We start from the raw sequence: 11998 nt of genomic DNA on the forward strand, positions 1-11998 counted from the left end.
CACACACACACACACACACACACAGACACACACTCTCACACACACTCTCTCTCTCTCTCTCTCTCTCTCTCACACACACACACACGTAAACTGATTCCTGTTTTTTTTATTCTCAGCTCCAGTCCCAGTGAGCAAGAGAATGTAAGTCCATTTCTAAGCTGATTTACACAGTAACTTAAATATAGCAAAGTCAAACAGTATAATAACTACAAAATAAACAAACTTAATCAATTTCACTTTTTACAAATAACTTGTTCTGGTACCATGTTATTCATCAAAGAGCACTAACTAGAAATAAAAACAGAACATGTAAAGGAGAGCGGGGCAAGTTGTCACATTTGTTACTACTGCTGTTAGACTGAATGGCTCAATCTAAGATGAAGCATAGCAGTTCAGTTTCCCTCGCCAAAGAATGCAGGATTACGGGAAAAACTGATACACACAAGAATATTGGACTGATACACAGTTCATGCGATTGATAAACAGTTTTCTATGACTCCCTTAGACTTGCCAAGGCCTGTTAACCTTGAGAACGGTTACAGAAACATCACACATGACTGGTACTGTATGAGAGAGAGATTTCACATCTAGGTCAAAGGGGAAGAGCTGTGAAGAGAACAGAAATCATGCTGAGACAGAAGCAAACACCAAAGACTACAACACAAAAACAACTGAATATCACAGCAGAGAAACATAGTTAATAAGCTTGAGCCCTATAGCGGGGCATGTTGTCACAGTGGAAACCTGCCAGTAAACAGACTATTAAAGGCATTTCAGAGAAGCATTTATGAAATCGCAAATATCTAACCATTATTTTGACCAACAAGTATTGTATTTAAAGAAAGGGATGTTCCAAATATAATGAAATTGACAAAAATCACTATTAAAGCATCATGTCTGATGGTTTTGTGTATTCAAGAAACCCAAACATAAGTCAGATAATTCATATAAATAATACTCCATTTCACCCTCAGGTTAAAACACCATCATCTGCAAGTAAGTTAAGTTGCCTTTTTAAATATAATCTCATATAATATAAACTGTACTAATTAAATATACCTGTTATGCAGGTCACACGCCTCACAGGTTTTCTCTGGATCTGGACTCTCAGGATTTGGACAGGTACTGACCGCAGTCACACATTCTGTGCATTTTAACATCATTAATTAGTGGAATGAGGTGTGTAATTGGTGTTTGTTTGCTCCTGCAGCTCCTGTGAGAACGAGAAGAGCTCGTTCGGTAAGAAGCCACTCACTGAATCACAGCTGAAGCGGCTCAGATTCACGCCTCAAACGCTCTGAATTCGTTACAGATTCACTCGTGAGGAAGCAGCAGCATCACGAATGGCCTCCTGCTAAAGGAGAAACCGACAGCAGCTTCACCAACCACAGCAAACCTGCGCAGGTACAGCAGCAATACAAAAGTACACACAAGTAGCAGTGCACCTTTCCTTCAGTATTGTAACAGATTATCGATAAGAGGCAGAGACTTAGTTCTGTCCGCCGGCTCTTGATTGCATGCTGAAATGTGGGCGTGGCACTCAAATATGGAGGCGGGTCTAAATGCGAGCTTGCAGACAAGTGTGGGCGGAGTTTAGGTGAACTAAATGGGCTGCATTTATTTGATCAAAAATACAGTAAAAACAGTGAAATATTATTGCAATTTAAAATAACCGTTTTCTATTTTAATTCACAGTAAAATGCCATTTATTCCTGTGATCAAAGCTGAATTTTTGTGAAAACTGTGATACACTAAAGTTTGGGATAAAAAAATAATAATAATACTTTTATTCTTCAGGGACGCATTTCAATTAATCAAAAGTGATGATAAAGACATTTATAATGTTACAAAAGTTCTTTTGAACTTTCTATTCATCTGTGAATCCTGAAAAATAAAATGCATCACGGTTTCCACAAAAACATTAATGTTTTCAACATTGATAATAATCAGAAATGTTTCTTGAGCAGCATATTAGAATGATTTCTGAAGATCATGTGACACTGAAGACTGCAGTAATGATGCTGAAAATACAGCTGCGCATCACAGAAATAAATTACAGTTTAACAGATATTCACATAGAAAACAGCTGTTTTAAACTGTAATAATATTTAATTATTTTTACAGTATTTTTGATCAAATAAATGCAGCCTTTTTGAGCAGAAGTTTTAAAATGTATTTAAAAATCCTATTCCAAACTTAAGTGTGTGACTGAACAGATTGTTTACAATAAGATCAATAACATGCATTTGGAAAATATATAGTGGATTTCCATTTTAGTCTGTCCTGCAGGGATTGGCGGATCAGAACTGGTATGTTGGTGCAGTTAGTCGTGTGGACGCTGAACACGCTCTTCACCTGGTCAACCGGGTAAAACACACCTTCATTTCACCCCAACATCATGACAATTGTTATAGCTCAGTGACACAAGAACTTAGCAGATAATGACAAAATCAGAAAACAAACATATGGATTATGTTTAGATAAACATCTTGATGTTTACATGATACCAGCTGACTTGTGTCCACAGGAAGGAGCCTTTCTAGTGCGCGACTGCTCGAAGAACACTACCTATGAGCCCTTGGTCCTCGCTGTGTTTTACGACAAAAGAGTGTTTAACATTCAGATCCGCTTCAGTGATGAAATCAGCAAATACACTCTGGGAACGGGCCTGAGAACCAATGACGTGAGTCACACACCCAGCAGAACGCAGTGTTTGTCGGTACATCAGCATCAGCATCATCTCTCGTCTCTTTGTCTTTCAGAGGTTTGACTCGGTCACTGACATCATCAAGTTCCACTCCATTTTTCCCATCGTTCTCATCGACGTCCGGAAATCCTCCGCGGCAGCCAATCAGAGGAGGCAGTGTGTGCTGATGTACCCAATCACAGCGCAGGACCTGACTGAGCTGTTGAAATAAGAGCAAATACAAACGACCCGCAACATCTACGGGACGTTTAACTGACCTTTTAGCTTTATAAGACATTTTTAGTGACGTTAGACTGGTACAGACTCAACAAAAGAGCCAAAGAGCTCATCTGATAGAACGAAGATAAATCAAACGTTTAATAATGTGGATGTGTAGTAATCAAATATCTAAAGGATTCAATATTTTGGGCATTTTAAAACACGCATGTGAGTGTTTGGCCGAATGCAGACACACAACAACCATTTTTCCAGAAACGTTTAATCCATTTCAGATTTTATTTACTCACACTTATTTTTTTGGCCTTACGTATAATTTAAAAATAAATATTATGCTTCAGAAGCCTCAGAACGATGTACAGATTATAGTTTGACAAACTCATGACACACGTTTAGTTTCTCGTTGAACAGTTTTAGATTTAAAAACGAGCAGATGCCTTACAGTTCAGCTGTAACTTTACATAACGGTAAGAGTAATAAAAGAAAACAGTCAGTTTACTGGTTTGATCATTTGAGGTAGATTTACAAAGATTAACACATCAAACTGTCTCGACTGTTTACGGGACATTTTACAAAAGGAACATTATGTTGGATGTACACACTTGGACAGCGAGTGTGTGTGAATGTGTGCTGTAAAATACTGAGTCCATATACGCAAACTTTTTTTTTGTTTGCCAAAACACTTTTACTGTACGTCATATGTTTGAATTTCACAATGGCAAAGCCTCACCCAACAAAGACCATTTGTGCAATTGTGGATTCAAACCAAACCCAAACACCACCCATGAATCACTGCACACCAAAAGATACACTTCAACACTCAGGCTTATGTACTCATAAAGATTAAAAATGACTGATTTCAGTGAATGTGCCACATGTACAAACATTTGTGAAAGTCCAAACGTAAGACGTATACGGATGTGACGTGTTTGAAATGATCCTGTACAGTCATGACAAATAACACACAACATCCTAAAACAGACATTGGTTTCAGAGTTCTGACCTTCTTAAGAATAACTTCTATATATTGGCAGTTCAGTTTTACTTTTTTTTTTTTTAAAGAAGTCTCTATATATACATATAGATGAGCATGTTTGTCATTGCAGCTGTCAAGTGGGAAGTAATGTTTGTAAGTAATGTTAAAAAAAGTTCATGTTGAAAAAAGTTATGTTTATTCCCATGTACATATGACCAGAGTAGCTAATACTTGGTCAGTCTAATAGCAAAGTAATGTTTATTGGCATTGAACTATTATCGTCACCAACCAGCTTTATCATCGTTAAACTTTAAAATAATCCAGCATGGGTTTTCCTAAATGGCACAATCATAAAAAAATGAATAGAAGCATGAAATATCTACAAGGGAATGTAGCTGGTTTTTACGAGAGCTGTTTCTCCGAGACTCCCTTTAGAACGAACTCGATTACCTGATACTTCTGTCCATGGACTTTCTTGAGTTTCATCTTGAATGAAGGCCGTTTCCTCGCAGGTTGTTCTCTCTGTTCCTGTTCGTGATCCACTGAGTGAACCCACTTATAGTTCTTCAGGGTTTGGACGCCAACACTGACGCGCTGAACTGAAGGATTGGGGTGGTTCAGAACCACAACCGGCTGGTTCGGACCGGGAAGCTTGATGCGCTGATCCGCTTTCAGAGGAGTTAACCTCAGTTCTTGATCTTCGGTTGAGAATTGATGAAGGCCCATTCCAACCGATGATGACTTGCGTTTCTTGGCTTTTCTCTTTTCTTTCTTGTGTTTTTTACGTGGTGGAGAGTCTTGGTGCTTCTCTTCTCTTTCACAAAGGTTTCTCTTTAGTATCAGCTTGATGGCCACTTCAGGACTTCCGGAGATGTTCTGCTCGCTTAGCGTGCAGCAGAGCACCGGCCGCGCCATCAAACTCTCCTCTCGAGTTGGCGCTTCTGGAAGCTTCTTGGTGGGTTCCAACAAAGAACTGGGAATCCTGGACAAAGCTACTTTTGGATACATGTTGGAAACACAGGAATGGTGTTGTTGGCCATCCAAGTTCCTTCCAGACTCGCATTCAGAATTTCCCATGTCTTGATGTGAAATGTCATCCTTGTTTGATGGAACGATGTTCTGGTTTGGCACAACCAATGGATGAGCCACTGGAAAACGTGGATCTTGTTTTGAATTACTTTTGTTTAGGGTTTTTTCTGATGTTTTCACTTGAACACAAGTCTTAGATATTGCAGAGCCTTCACTAGTCTCATCCTCTGTCTTTGTTTCTTTGAGACCCAAAGAAGCACCTTTGGGTTTGTCCTCAGTTTCCTCCTTTTTAATCAGAATACTACAGACCAGCGATTGCTCTGCATTCTTCACCTCGTCCTTCGGCTCTTTCGTTGCCACCTTCCAGCGTTGCATTTCTGGCGAGGACTTTGAGATGCTTTGAGTTGACTTAGGTGTGGGACAAAGAGAGAAAACTGATGAGATCACAGGAAGGCTTTCAGAACTCAATTCTGGACCCTCGAGCGTGATGATCTCTGGATCCTTGGTCTTCAGGTTGCGCTTGCTCTTGGCTGGCGTCTCTGAAGAACACTGTGGTTTGTGTGCTGATTGAACAGTTTTTGTGATAGTCTGAACATCGGTGCACGTTGAAGGCCGCTGCTGTTTGACTTTATGAGATGTTGCAGACGTGGATGGGCTGACTGGACACCCTTTGGCAACTTGGCATTTGAAGGACAGTTTGCCTTTAGTTGCGGCTGATGAAGGTTCATCCATGTTGCTCTTCTTGTCTTGCGGGATTCCATTGGGTGGGATCAACCGTAGCTCCAACTCCCGAGTCCCGTTGACGTTTTTCACCTCGACCAGTTCCACCAAACACCCGGCAGGAATATTGATCTCCTCTGGACAGGACACGGTCAAAGGCTTGTTGTGTTGAATTGGCTGGTTCAAAGGTGCCAACAGTTCCACTTGTACACTGGATAACGGGCTCGATGTTTCTGCTGATGATCCTACAGGTGCTCTGGAGTTCGTTCTTGAGTGGTTGCTCTTTTCTGCACTGGAGTGCAGTGGACTTTTGACTGGACTGCTGGGAAGTACTACTGGTTTCTGCGTCCCAACCTTAGTCCCTGTTTTGGACTGACCAGCCCTCTGATCCATCTGGATATTCCTCTTGGATAATGGCGCATTAAGCAGTGGTCTAAGCGCAGCGTTCAATTCAACAGGCGCTCGGACCTGGACTCTGGGAACAGTGTTTGAAGCCATTGCCTTTTCAGGAACACCAACTCTTGGGCTTTGCTGTAGTGGTTCTGTAGAGCTAACATGGACTCTTGGGAACATATCTTTCGGAATAAGCTTTTCCGAAACGGTTCCGCTACTAACCACCTTGTTTCTCCCATCGGCACGGAGTTGCGCGTTCGATAGGTTGCTGTTTGCCTCCCGTGATCTTAGAACCACTTGCGGCGTGTTGCCTAACGAGTGACTCGCGCTTGGAGCGCAGCTAGGAATGGCACCGTTGAACTGAGTCTTAGAAACCGGAATGACGGTTGTTGTATTGGTCATAGACGGCGTCGTGAAACTGTAGGTCATACGAGCACGATTACCCCTGGTTTGGCTCACTGTTTTACTAATAACAGATGATTGGTCGGGTTGACTTCCACTGGGGTGTTCAACATGGGAATTGGGAATTGCACACTGGTCGTTCCTTTCAGGCCAATCTGAAATCTCAAGAGCATCAGGAACAGATGGACCTGCTGTATCTAGGGTGGATACAGTGAAGTCAGTTATGAAGCCTTCTTCCGCATGTCTCTTGTGAATACGAAGAATATGCTTCACCATGTAATCTCTCCGCACGGCTCCGTACGAGCAGAAGCTACACCTGTACGGGTACGAGCCAGTATGCAAAACGACGTGTTTCTGAGACTCCGTTTTCGAATAGGAAACATAGCTGCAGAGCGCACAGGAGAAAGTTACCTCTTCATGATGGGACACGTGCCTCTCGAACAGGTCAGTGTCCTTGGTTGAAAAGCGACATTTTGCACAGCACAGGCGATCGATGTCTTTTCTAGGTATAGCACTGTCCTTGCTGTTCATAAATGACATGAAACTTTGTTGTGAACGCATGGTCATGACATCAAGTTAACAATCCTACGGTCCAAAAATCAAAGAATAAGTGATCCACATTGGCTGTTTCTTGACAAGTAAGGATCCCTTCCTTTGGGCTCAGTACGCCGTTAGTTTGTACCTGCATAATGGGTGAGAAAAAAAGTGTTTTGGGGAAATTAGAAAGGAATACAATTCAAAAAGTAGCAGTAAACAACAACTGATTAACATAAAACTCTCTTCATTGGTTATGTTGTACAGCAACTCTAATTTATGACCCTTGCATCTATAAATTCTTTGTAACGCAACCAACAACAACACTGTTAAAGACTCCAAGTAATTCATGATGTTCAAATCACTAGTGCATCTTGAAAGTGAATTTTAATGGAGTATTAAAACAGACACATGCTTTAGGAATACGCAGGTTATGGAAAAAGACTTTGTAAAGAAGTTTATTATAACCATTGTTTTGAGAACAAGCTTTTCTCAATGAACCACATAGAGACCAGAATATCTTAGAGATTTGGAAGTGCAACCACTAACAACCCCTTAACAACCAAACTGCAATGGATTAATAACCACCCGGGACAATCGGGACCAGGTTTTGAATAGGTTATCAATAGGGCTGCACGATAAATCGAAAATAACCCCCACACGATTTGGCGGTTAGCTGCGATTTTTTTTTTTTATGCGCAGCTTGTCAGTGAAGTATGGTTGAATGCTGCTTCATATAAAAGCCAGAGGGCGCTCTCGCGCAGAAACTCCAAATATGCCCCGCAGAAGAAGTACCATAACACGCGTAGTTCCAGGATATGTCTATGGGCATCTTTCCATCACTGTTCTTCAAGCCTTCTCAGGTATTTTCATGATTTAACGAGTGTTGCTTTTACAAATGCACATAGTAAGCGACTCAAGCTCGTGGTGATTTCAGACGGAGCAGCACTTCCCACTGATCAAAGAGCCGTGCTTCACGGACAAGCTGCGCATAAAAACATAATCGCAGCCTTTGCGATATCATAATCTCAGTAGACAGGTCGATTTACACGAGGTTTAGTGTTAATCGTGAATTATCGTGCAGCCCTAGTTATCAATATAGACCAATAGAACATGGTCTAAAATGACCAGTGGCCAGTTTTGGGGTTTACATGTCAAACTCTCTAGCGCCACCATCAGCTTGAAGTTTCACTTTTTTAAAACCAGATTTTCTGTTAATAACGTTTGAATCTTTTGGTATAAAGACTCTTTGTCCTCCAATTTTGTGAAAGTTTCATTTTCAAGTTAATTTTTTGGCATACAAATTTTATGTGATCGTCACTAAATGTGCGTCAAACAGCCATAAGACCACGCTGAACAATACCGATCAAATTCATCTTTGATGTTCACCAATGACTAGTGCTTAACCATAATTACTTGAGGCAAAAAAAAATGTACACACAAATCCAGTGTGAAACCAACATTTGGTAAAAACATTTGACTATAAATTGAAATGCAAGTACAATAAGACATTTTTATGTAGTAGCAATCATCCCCTCAATGCAAGAATATAGTCAATGTTCTTGATTCGACAAACATTTAACACCAATGCTTCCTGTAGTTTTATCATATTTATTAGTAAAGTTGTTGGTATTAATGACAGTAACAAACCAAAAGCTACTTGTACTGCAACTTACAAACAACAAATCACTAGTACAGTAAATGCAATAAAACGTTTTTTTTATATTCATTTTCTCAACACTGCAAAACCCACACAAATTTGATATATCATGAATGCATGCAATACAGTATTTAAATAGATGCAATTTTTTCAAGCAGTACAATGTATTAGGTCTTAATTGCACTGTGCATGAGCATCTAATGGTTTTTCAGTTTGGTCTGCAGATCTGCTGCTCTCGGGAGATTAAACAGCACACAGTAATTGCTCATTCCCCAAGGCCATGTAAAAAAGACGTGCATTTAGGCGTATCTGAGTGTTGCGTGCGCCCGTCACGCGCGTCCCAGACGAAAACAGCGACGCGTTAAAACACTAACCTTGCGTTAAAAGCGTCCTCCTCTAAAGATGCGTTTAATTCGTCCATTGCTCCATATTTTCTCTCCAGGGTGGCGTGCATTGTTTCCTTCCCGCTGCCGTGACCGCGCACAGGGCGGGTGGGGGGTGCGCGTGCACGGAGCGCGCCTCTGATTGGCTGCTGGCTGCAGTAGAGCTCTACAGCTCGCGGGCACCCGCATCTCTCAGCATGCGCATGCGCATTGTGCAGCAGGGCTTCAGACACAAACACACCGCTTTTGCTCGCGCTAACGGCGACTGACGCCACAATATGGGTCTCAGAGCTTCTGTTGTAGTGAAACACCGCCTGGTTTAGTCGCTAGACTCCTCTAACGCTGTAGATTCGACAGCACTGTAGTGCCTTCCTCTTGCGTAACATGAGCCAAGATGGCGCTCGTGAAAAACTGGCACATTCCAGTTTACAGATCATGACGCATATTATATAACGGTTCTTAGTTATAAATGTGCGCATATTTATTTGGTTATATTGGCCACGCCCATTTGTAAAAAAGTTGATTCTATAATCATCAGTAGTTGATTATGGACACAACTCTAAAAGATAAACAATCCCAGATTTAAACCCAAATTGGATAATTTTGTTTTAAAAAAAGTCGGTTGGGAGTTTAACTGCAAGAAATGTGTTTTTGCAAAAACATAATCGCAGCCTTTGCGATATCATAATCTCAGTAGACAGGTCGATTTACACGAGGTTTAGTGTTAATCGTGAATTATCGTGCAGCCCTAGTTATCAATATAGACCAATAGAACATGGTCTAAAATGACCAGTGGCCAGTTTTGGGGTTTACATGTCAAACTCTCTAGCGCCACCATCAGCTTGAAGTTTCACTTTTTTAAAACCAGATTTTCTGTTAATAACGTTTGAATCTTTTGGTATAAAGACTCTTTGTCCTCCAATTTTGTGAAAGTTTCATTTTCAAGTTAATTTTTTGGCATACAAATTTTATGTGATCGTCACTAAATGTGCGTCAAACAGCCATAAGACCACGCTGAACAATACCGATCAAATTCATCTTTGATGTTCACCAATGACTAGTGCTTAACCATAATTACTTGAGGCAAAAAAAAATGTACACACAAATCCAGTGTGAAACCAACATTTGGTAAAAACATTTGACTATAAATTGAAATGCAAGTACAATAAGACATTTTTATGTAGTAGCAATCATCCCCTCAATGCAAGAATATAGTCAATGTTCTTGATTCGACAAACATTTAACACCAATGCTTCCTGTAGTTTTATCATATTTATTAGTAAAGTTGTTGGTATTAATGACAGTAACAAACCAAAAGCTACTTGTACTGCAACTTACAAACAACAAATCACTAGTACAGTAAATGCAATAAAACGTTTTTTTTATATTCATTTTCTCAACACTGCAAAACCCACACAAATTTGATATATCATGAATGCATGCAATACAGTATTTAAATAGATGCAATTTTTTCAAGCAGTACAATGTATTAGGTCTTAATTGCACTGTGCATGAGCATCTAATGGTTTTTCAGTTTGGTCTGCAGATCTGCTGCTCTCGGGAGATTAAACAGCACACAGTAATTGCTCATTCCCCAAGGCCATGTAAAGAAGACGTGCATTTAGGCGTATCTGAGTGTTGCGTGCGCCCGTCACGCGCGTCCCAGACGAAAACAGCGACGCGTTAAAACACTAACCTTGCGTTAAAAGCGTCCTCCTCTAAAGATGCGTTTAATTCGTCCATTGCTCCATATTTTCTCTCCAGGGTGGCGTGCATTGTTTCCTTCCCGCTGCCGTGACCGCGCACAGGGCGGGTGGGGGGTGCGCGTGCACGGAGCGCGCCTCTGATTGGCTGCTGGCTGCAGTAGAGCTCTACAGCTCGCGGGCACCCGCATCTCTCAGCATGCGCATGCGCATTGTGCAGCAGGGCTTCAGACACAAACACACCGCTTTTGCTCGCGCTAACGGCGACTGACGCCACAATATGGGTCTCAGAGCTTCTGTTGTAGTGAAACACCGCCTGGTTTAGTCGCTAGACTCCTCTAACGCTGTAGATTCGACAGCACTGTAGTGCCTTCCTCTTGCGTAACATGAGCCAAGATGGCGCTCGTGAAAAACTGGCACATTCCAGTTTACAGATCATGACGCATATTATATAACGGTTCTTAGTTATAAATGTGCGCATATTTATTTGGTTATATTGGCCACGCCCATTTGTAAAAAAGTTGATTCTATAATCATCAGTAGTTGATTATGGACACAACTCTAAAAGATAAACAATCCCAGATTTAAACCCAAATTGGATAATTTTGTTTTAAAAAAAGTCGGTTGGGAGTTTAACTGCAAGAAATGTGTTTTTGCTTTGTGCAATATATATATATATATATATGAGCAATATCACTGGAGTACGAGAGTGATACCGGCTCTATATCAGCATGGCTGTGATTAGGCCAGAGGCACGAGGCCGGTATATAGAGCCGGTTTCGCTCTCGTACTCCAGTGATATTGTGTTTATACAACAGTTCGACGGAACATGCGTGTAATTAAACAAGAAACAACGGAGTGCCTAATAAAACCCTCTTTTGTGCGGAACTACTTCCTTCCGCCACGGATTCAAAGCTCAAGTTGACAGTTAAACATACGTCACTTTTAGAATCCGTATCAAGGGCATGTGCTGCTTCAGTTAGATTATTAGTGAGGAATAATGAGGTTATTTATATGAGGTTATAACAATGCGGCAAGACGTGCATCCAAATGAGAGAGAGAGATACCGCGAAGCTAGACGCTTCTTCTTATATTAACTAACGTACTCTACGATTAGCTCAGTGAATAATAATTAAAAAAACATAGACCCGGCTAGAACAAGCGGAGAGATACACAATTGTGAAAGGGCGTTCCTGTAGCGATACCAGTACAATATCTCACGGTTCTCAACCAATCAGATTTGAGAACCAGAACGAACTGTTGTATAAATATTAA

General features: G+C 41.0%; 2 protein-coding genes across 3 annotated transcripts in view; one reads left to right on the forward strand and one right to left on the reverse strand.

Annotated features, from left to right (window-relative positions):
- The window catches only part of clnk (cytokine dependent hematopoietic cell linker), a 14850-nt gene extending 10948 nt beyond the window's left edge, over positions 1-3902 (forward strand). The window contains exons 10-17 of the mRNA XM_016531198.1: positions 117-141; positions 975-996; positions 1071-1122; positions 1211-1239; positions 1313-1404; positions 2290-2367; positions 2528-2683; positions 2763-3902. Coding sequence (XP_016386684.1) covers positions 117-141; positions 975-996; positions 1071-1122; positions 1211-1239; positions 1313-1404; positions 2290-2367; positions 2528-2683; positions 2763-2918 — 610 coding nt within the window. The 3' untranslated portion in view covers positions 2919-3902. The remainder of the gene's footprint in view (positions 1-116; positions 142-974; positions 997-1070; positions 1123-1210; positions 1240-1312; positions 1405-2289; positions 2368-2527; positions 2684-2762) is intronic.
- Positions 3903-4031: 129 nt separating this feature from the next.
- On the reverse strand, positions 4032-10731 carry znf518b (zinc finger protein 518B). 2 transcript variants are annotated; one of them, XM_016531197.1, is made up of 2 exons: positions 10717-10731; positions 4032-7125 (listed from the first exon to the last, which is right to left on the reverse strand). In XM_016531197.1, the coding sequence occupies exon 2, from the start codon at positions 7008-7010 to the stop codon at positions 4302-4304; it is 2709 nt and encodes a 902-aa protein (XP_016386683.1). In that variant the 5' UTR covers positions 7011-7125; positions 10717-10731; the 3' UTR covers positions 4032-4301. The 2 variants fall into 2 exon arrangements, with proteins under 2 accessions (XP_016386683.1, XP_016386682.1); XM_016531196.1 differs by lacking the exon at positions 10717-10731 and adding an exon at positions 9012-9311.
- Between the last annotated feature and the right edge of the window lie 1267 nt (positions 10732-11998).

Source organism: Sinocyclocheilus rhinocerous, unplaced genomic scaffold, assembly GCF_001515625.1.
Source record: "Sinocyclocheilus rhinocerous isolate Xijiao unplaced genomic scaffold, SAMN03320098_v1.1 scaffold2319, whole genome shotgun sequence".
Classification (NCBI taxonomy): Eukaryota; Metazoa; Chordata; class Actinopteri; order Cypriniformes; family Cyprinidae; genus Sinocyclocheilus; species Sinocyclocheilus rhinocerous.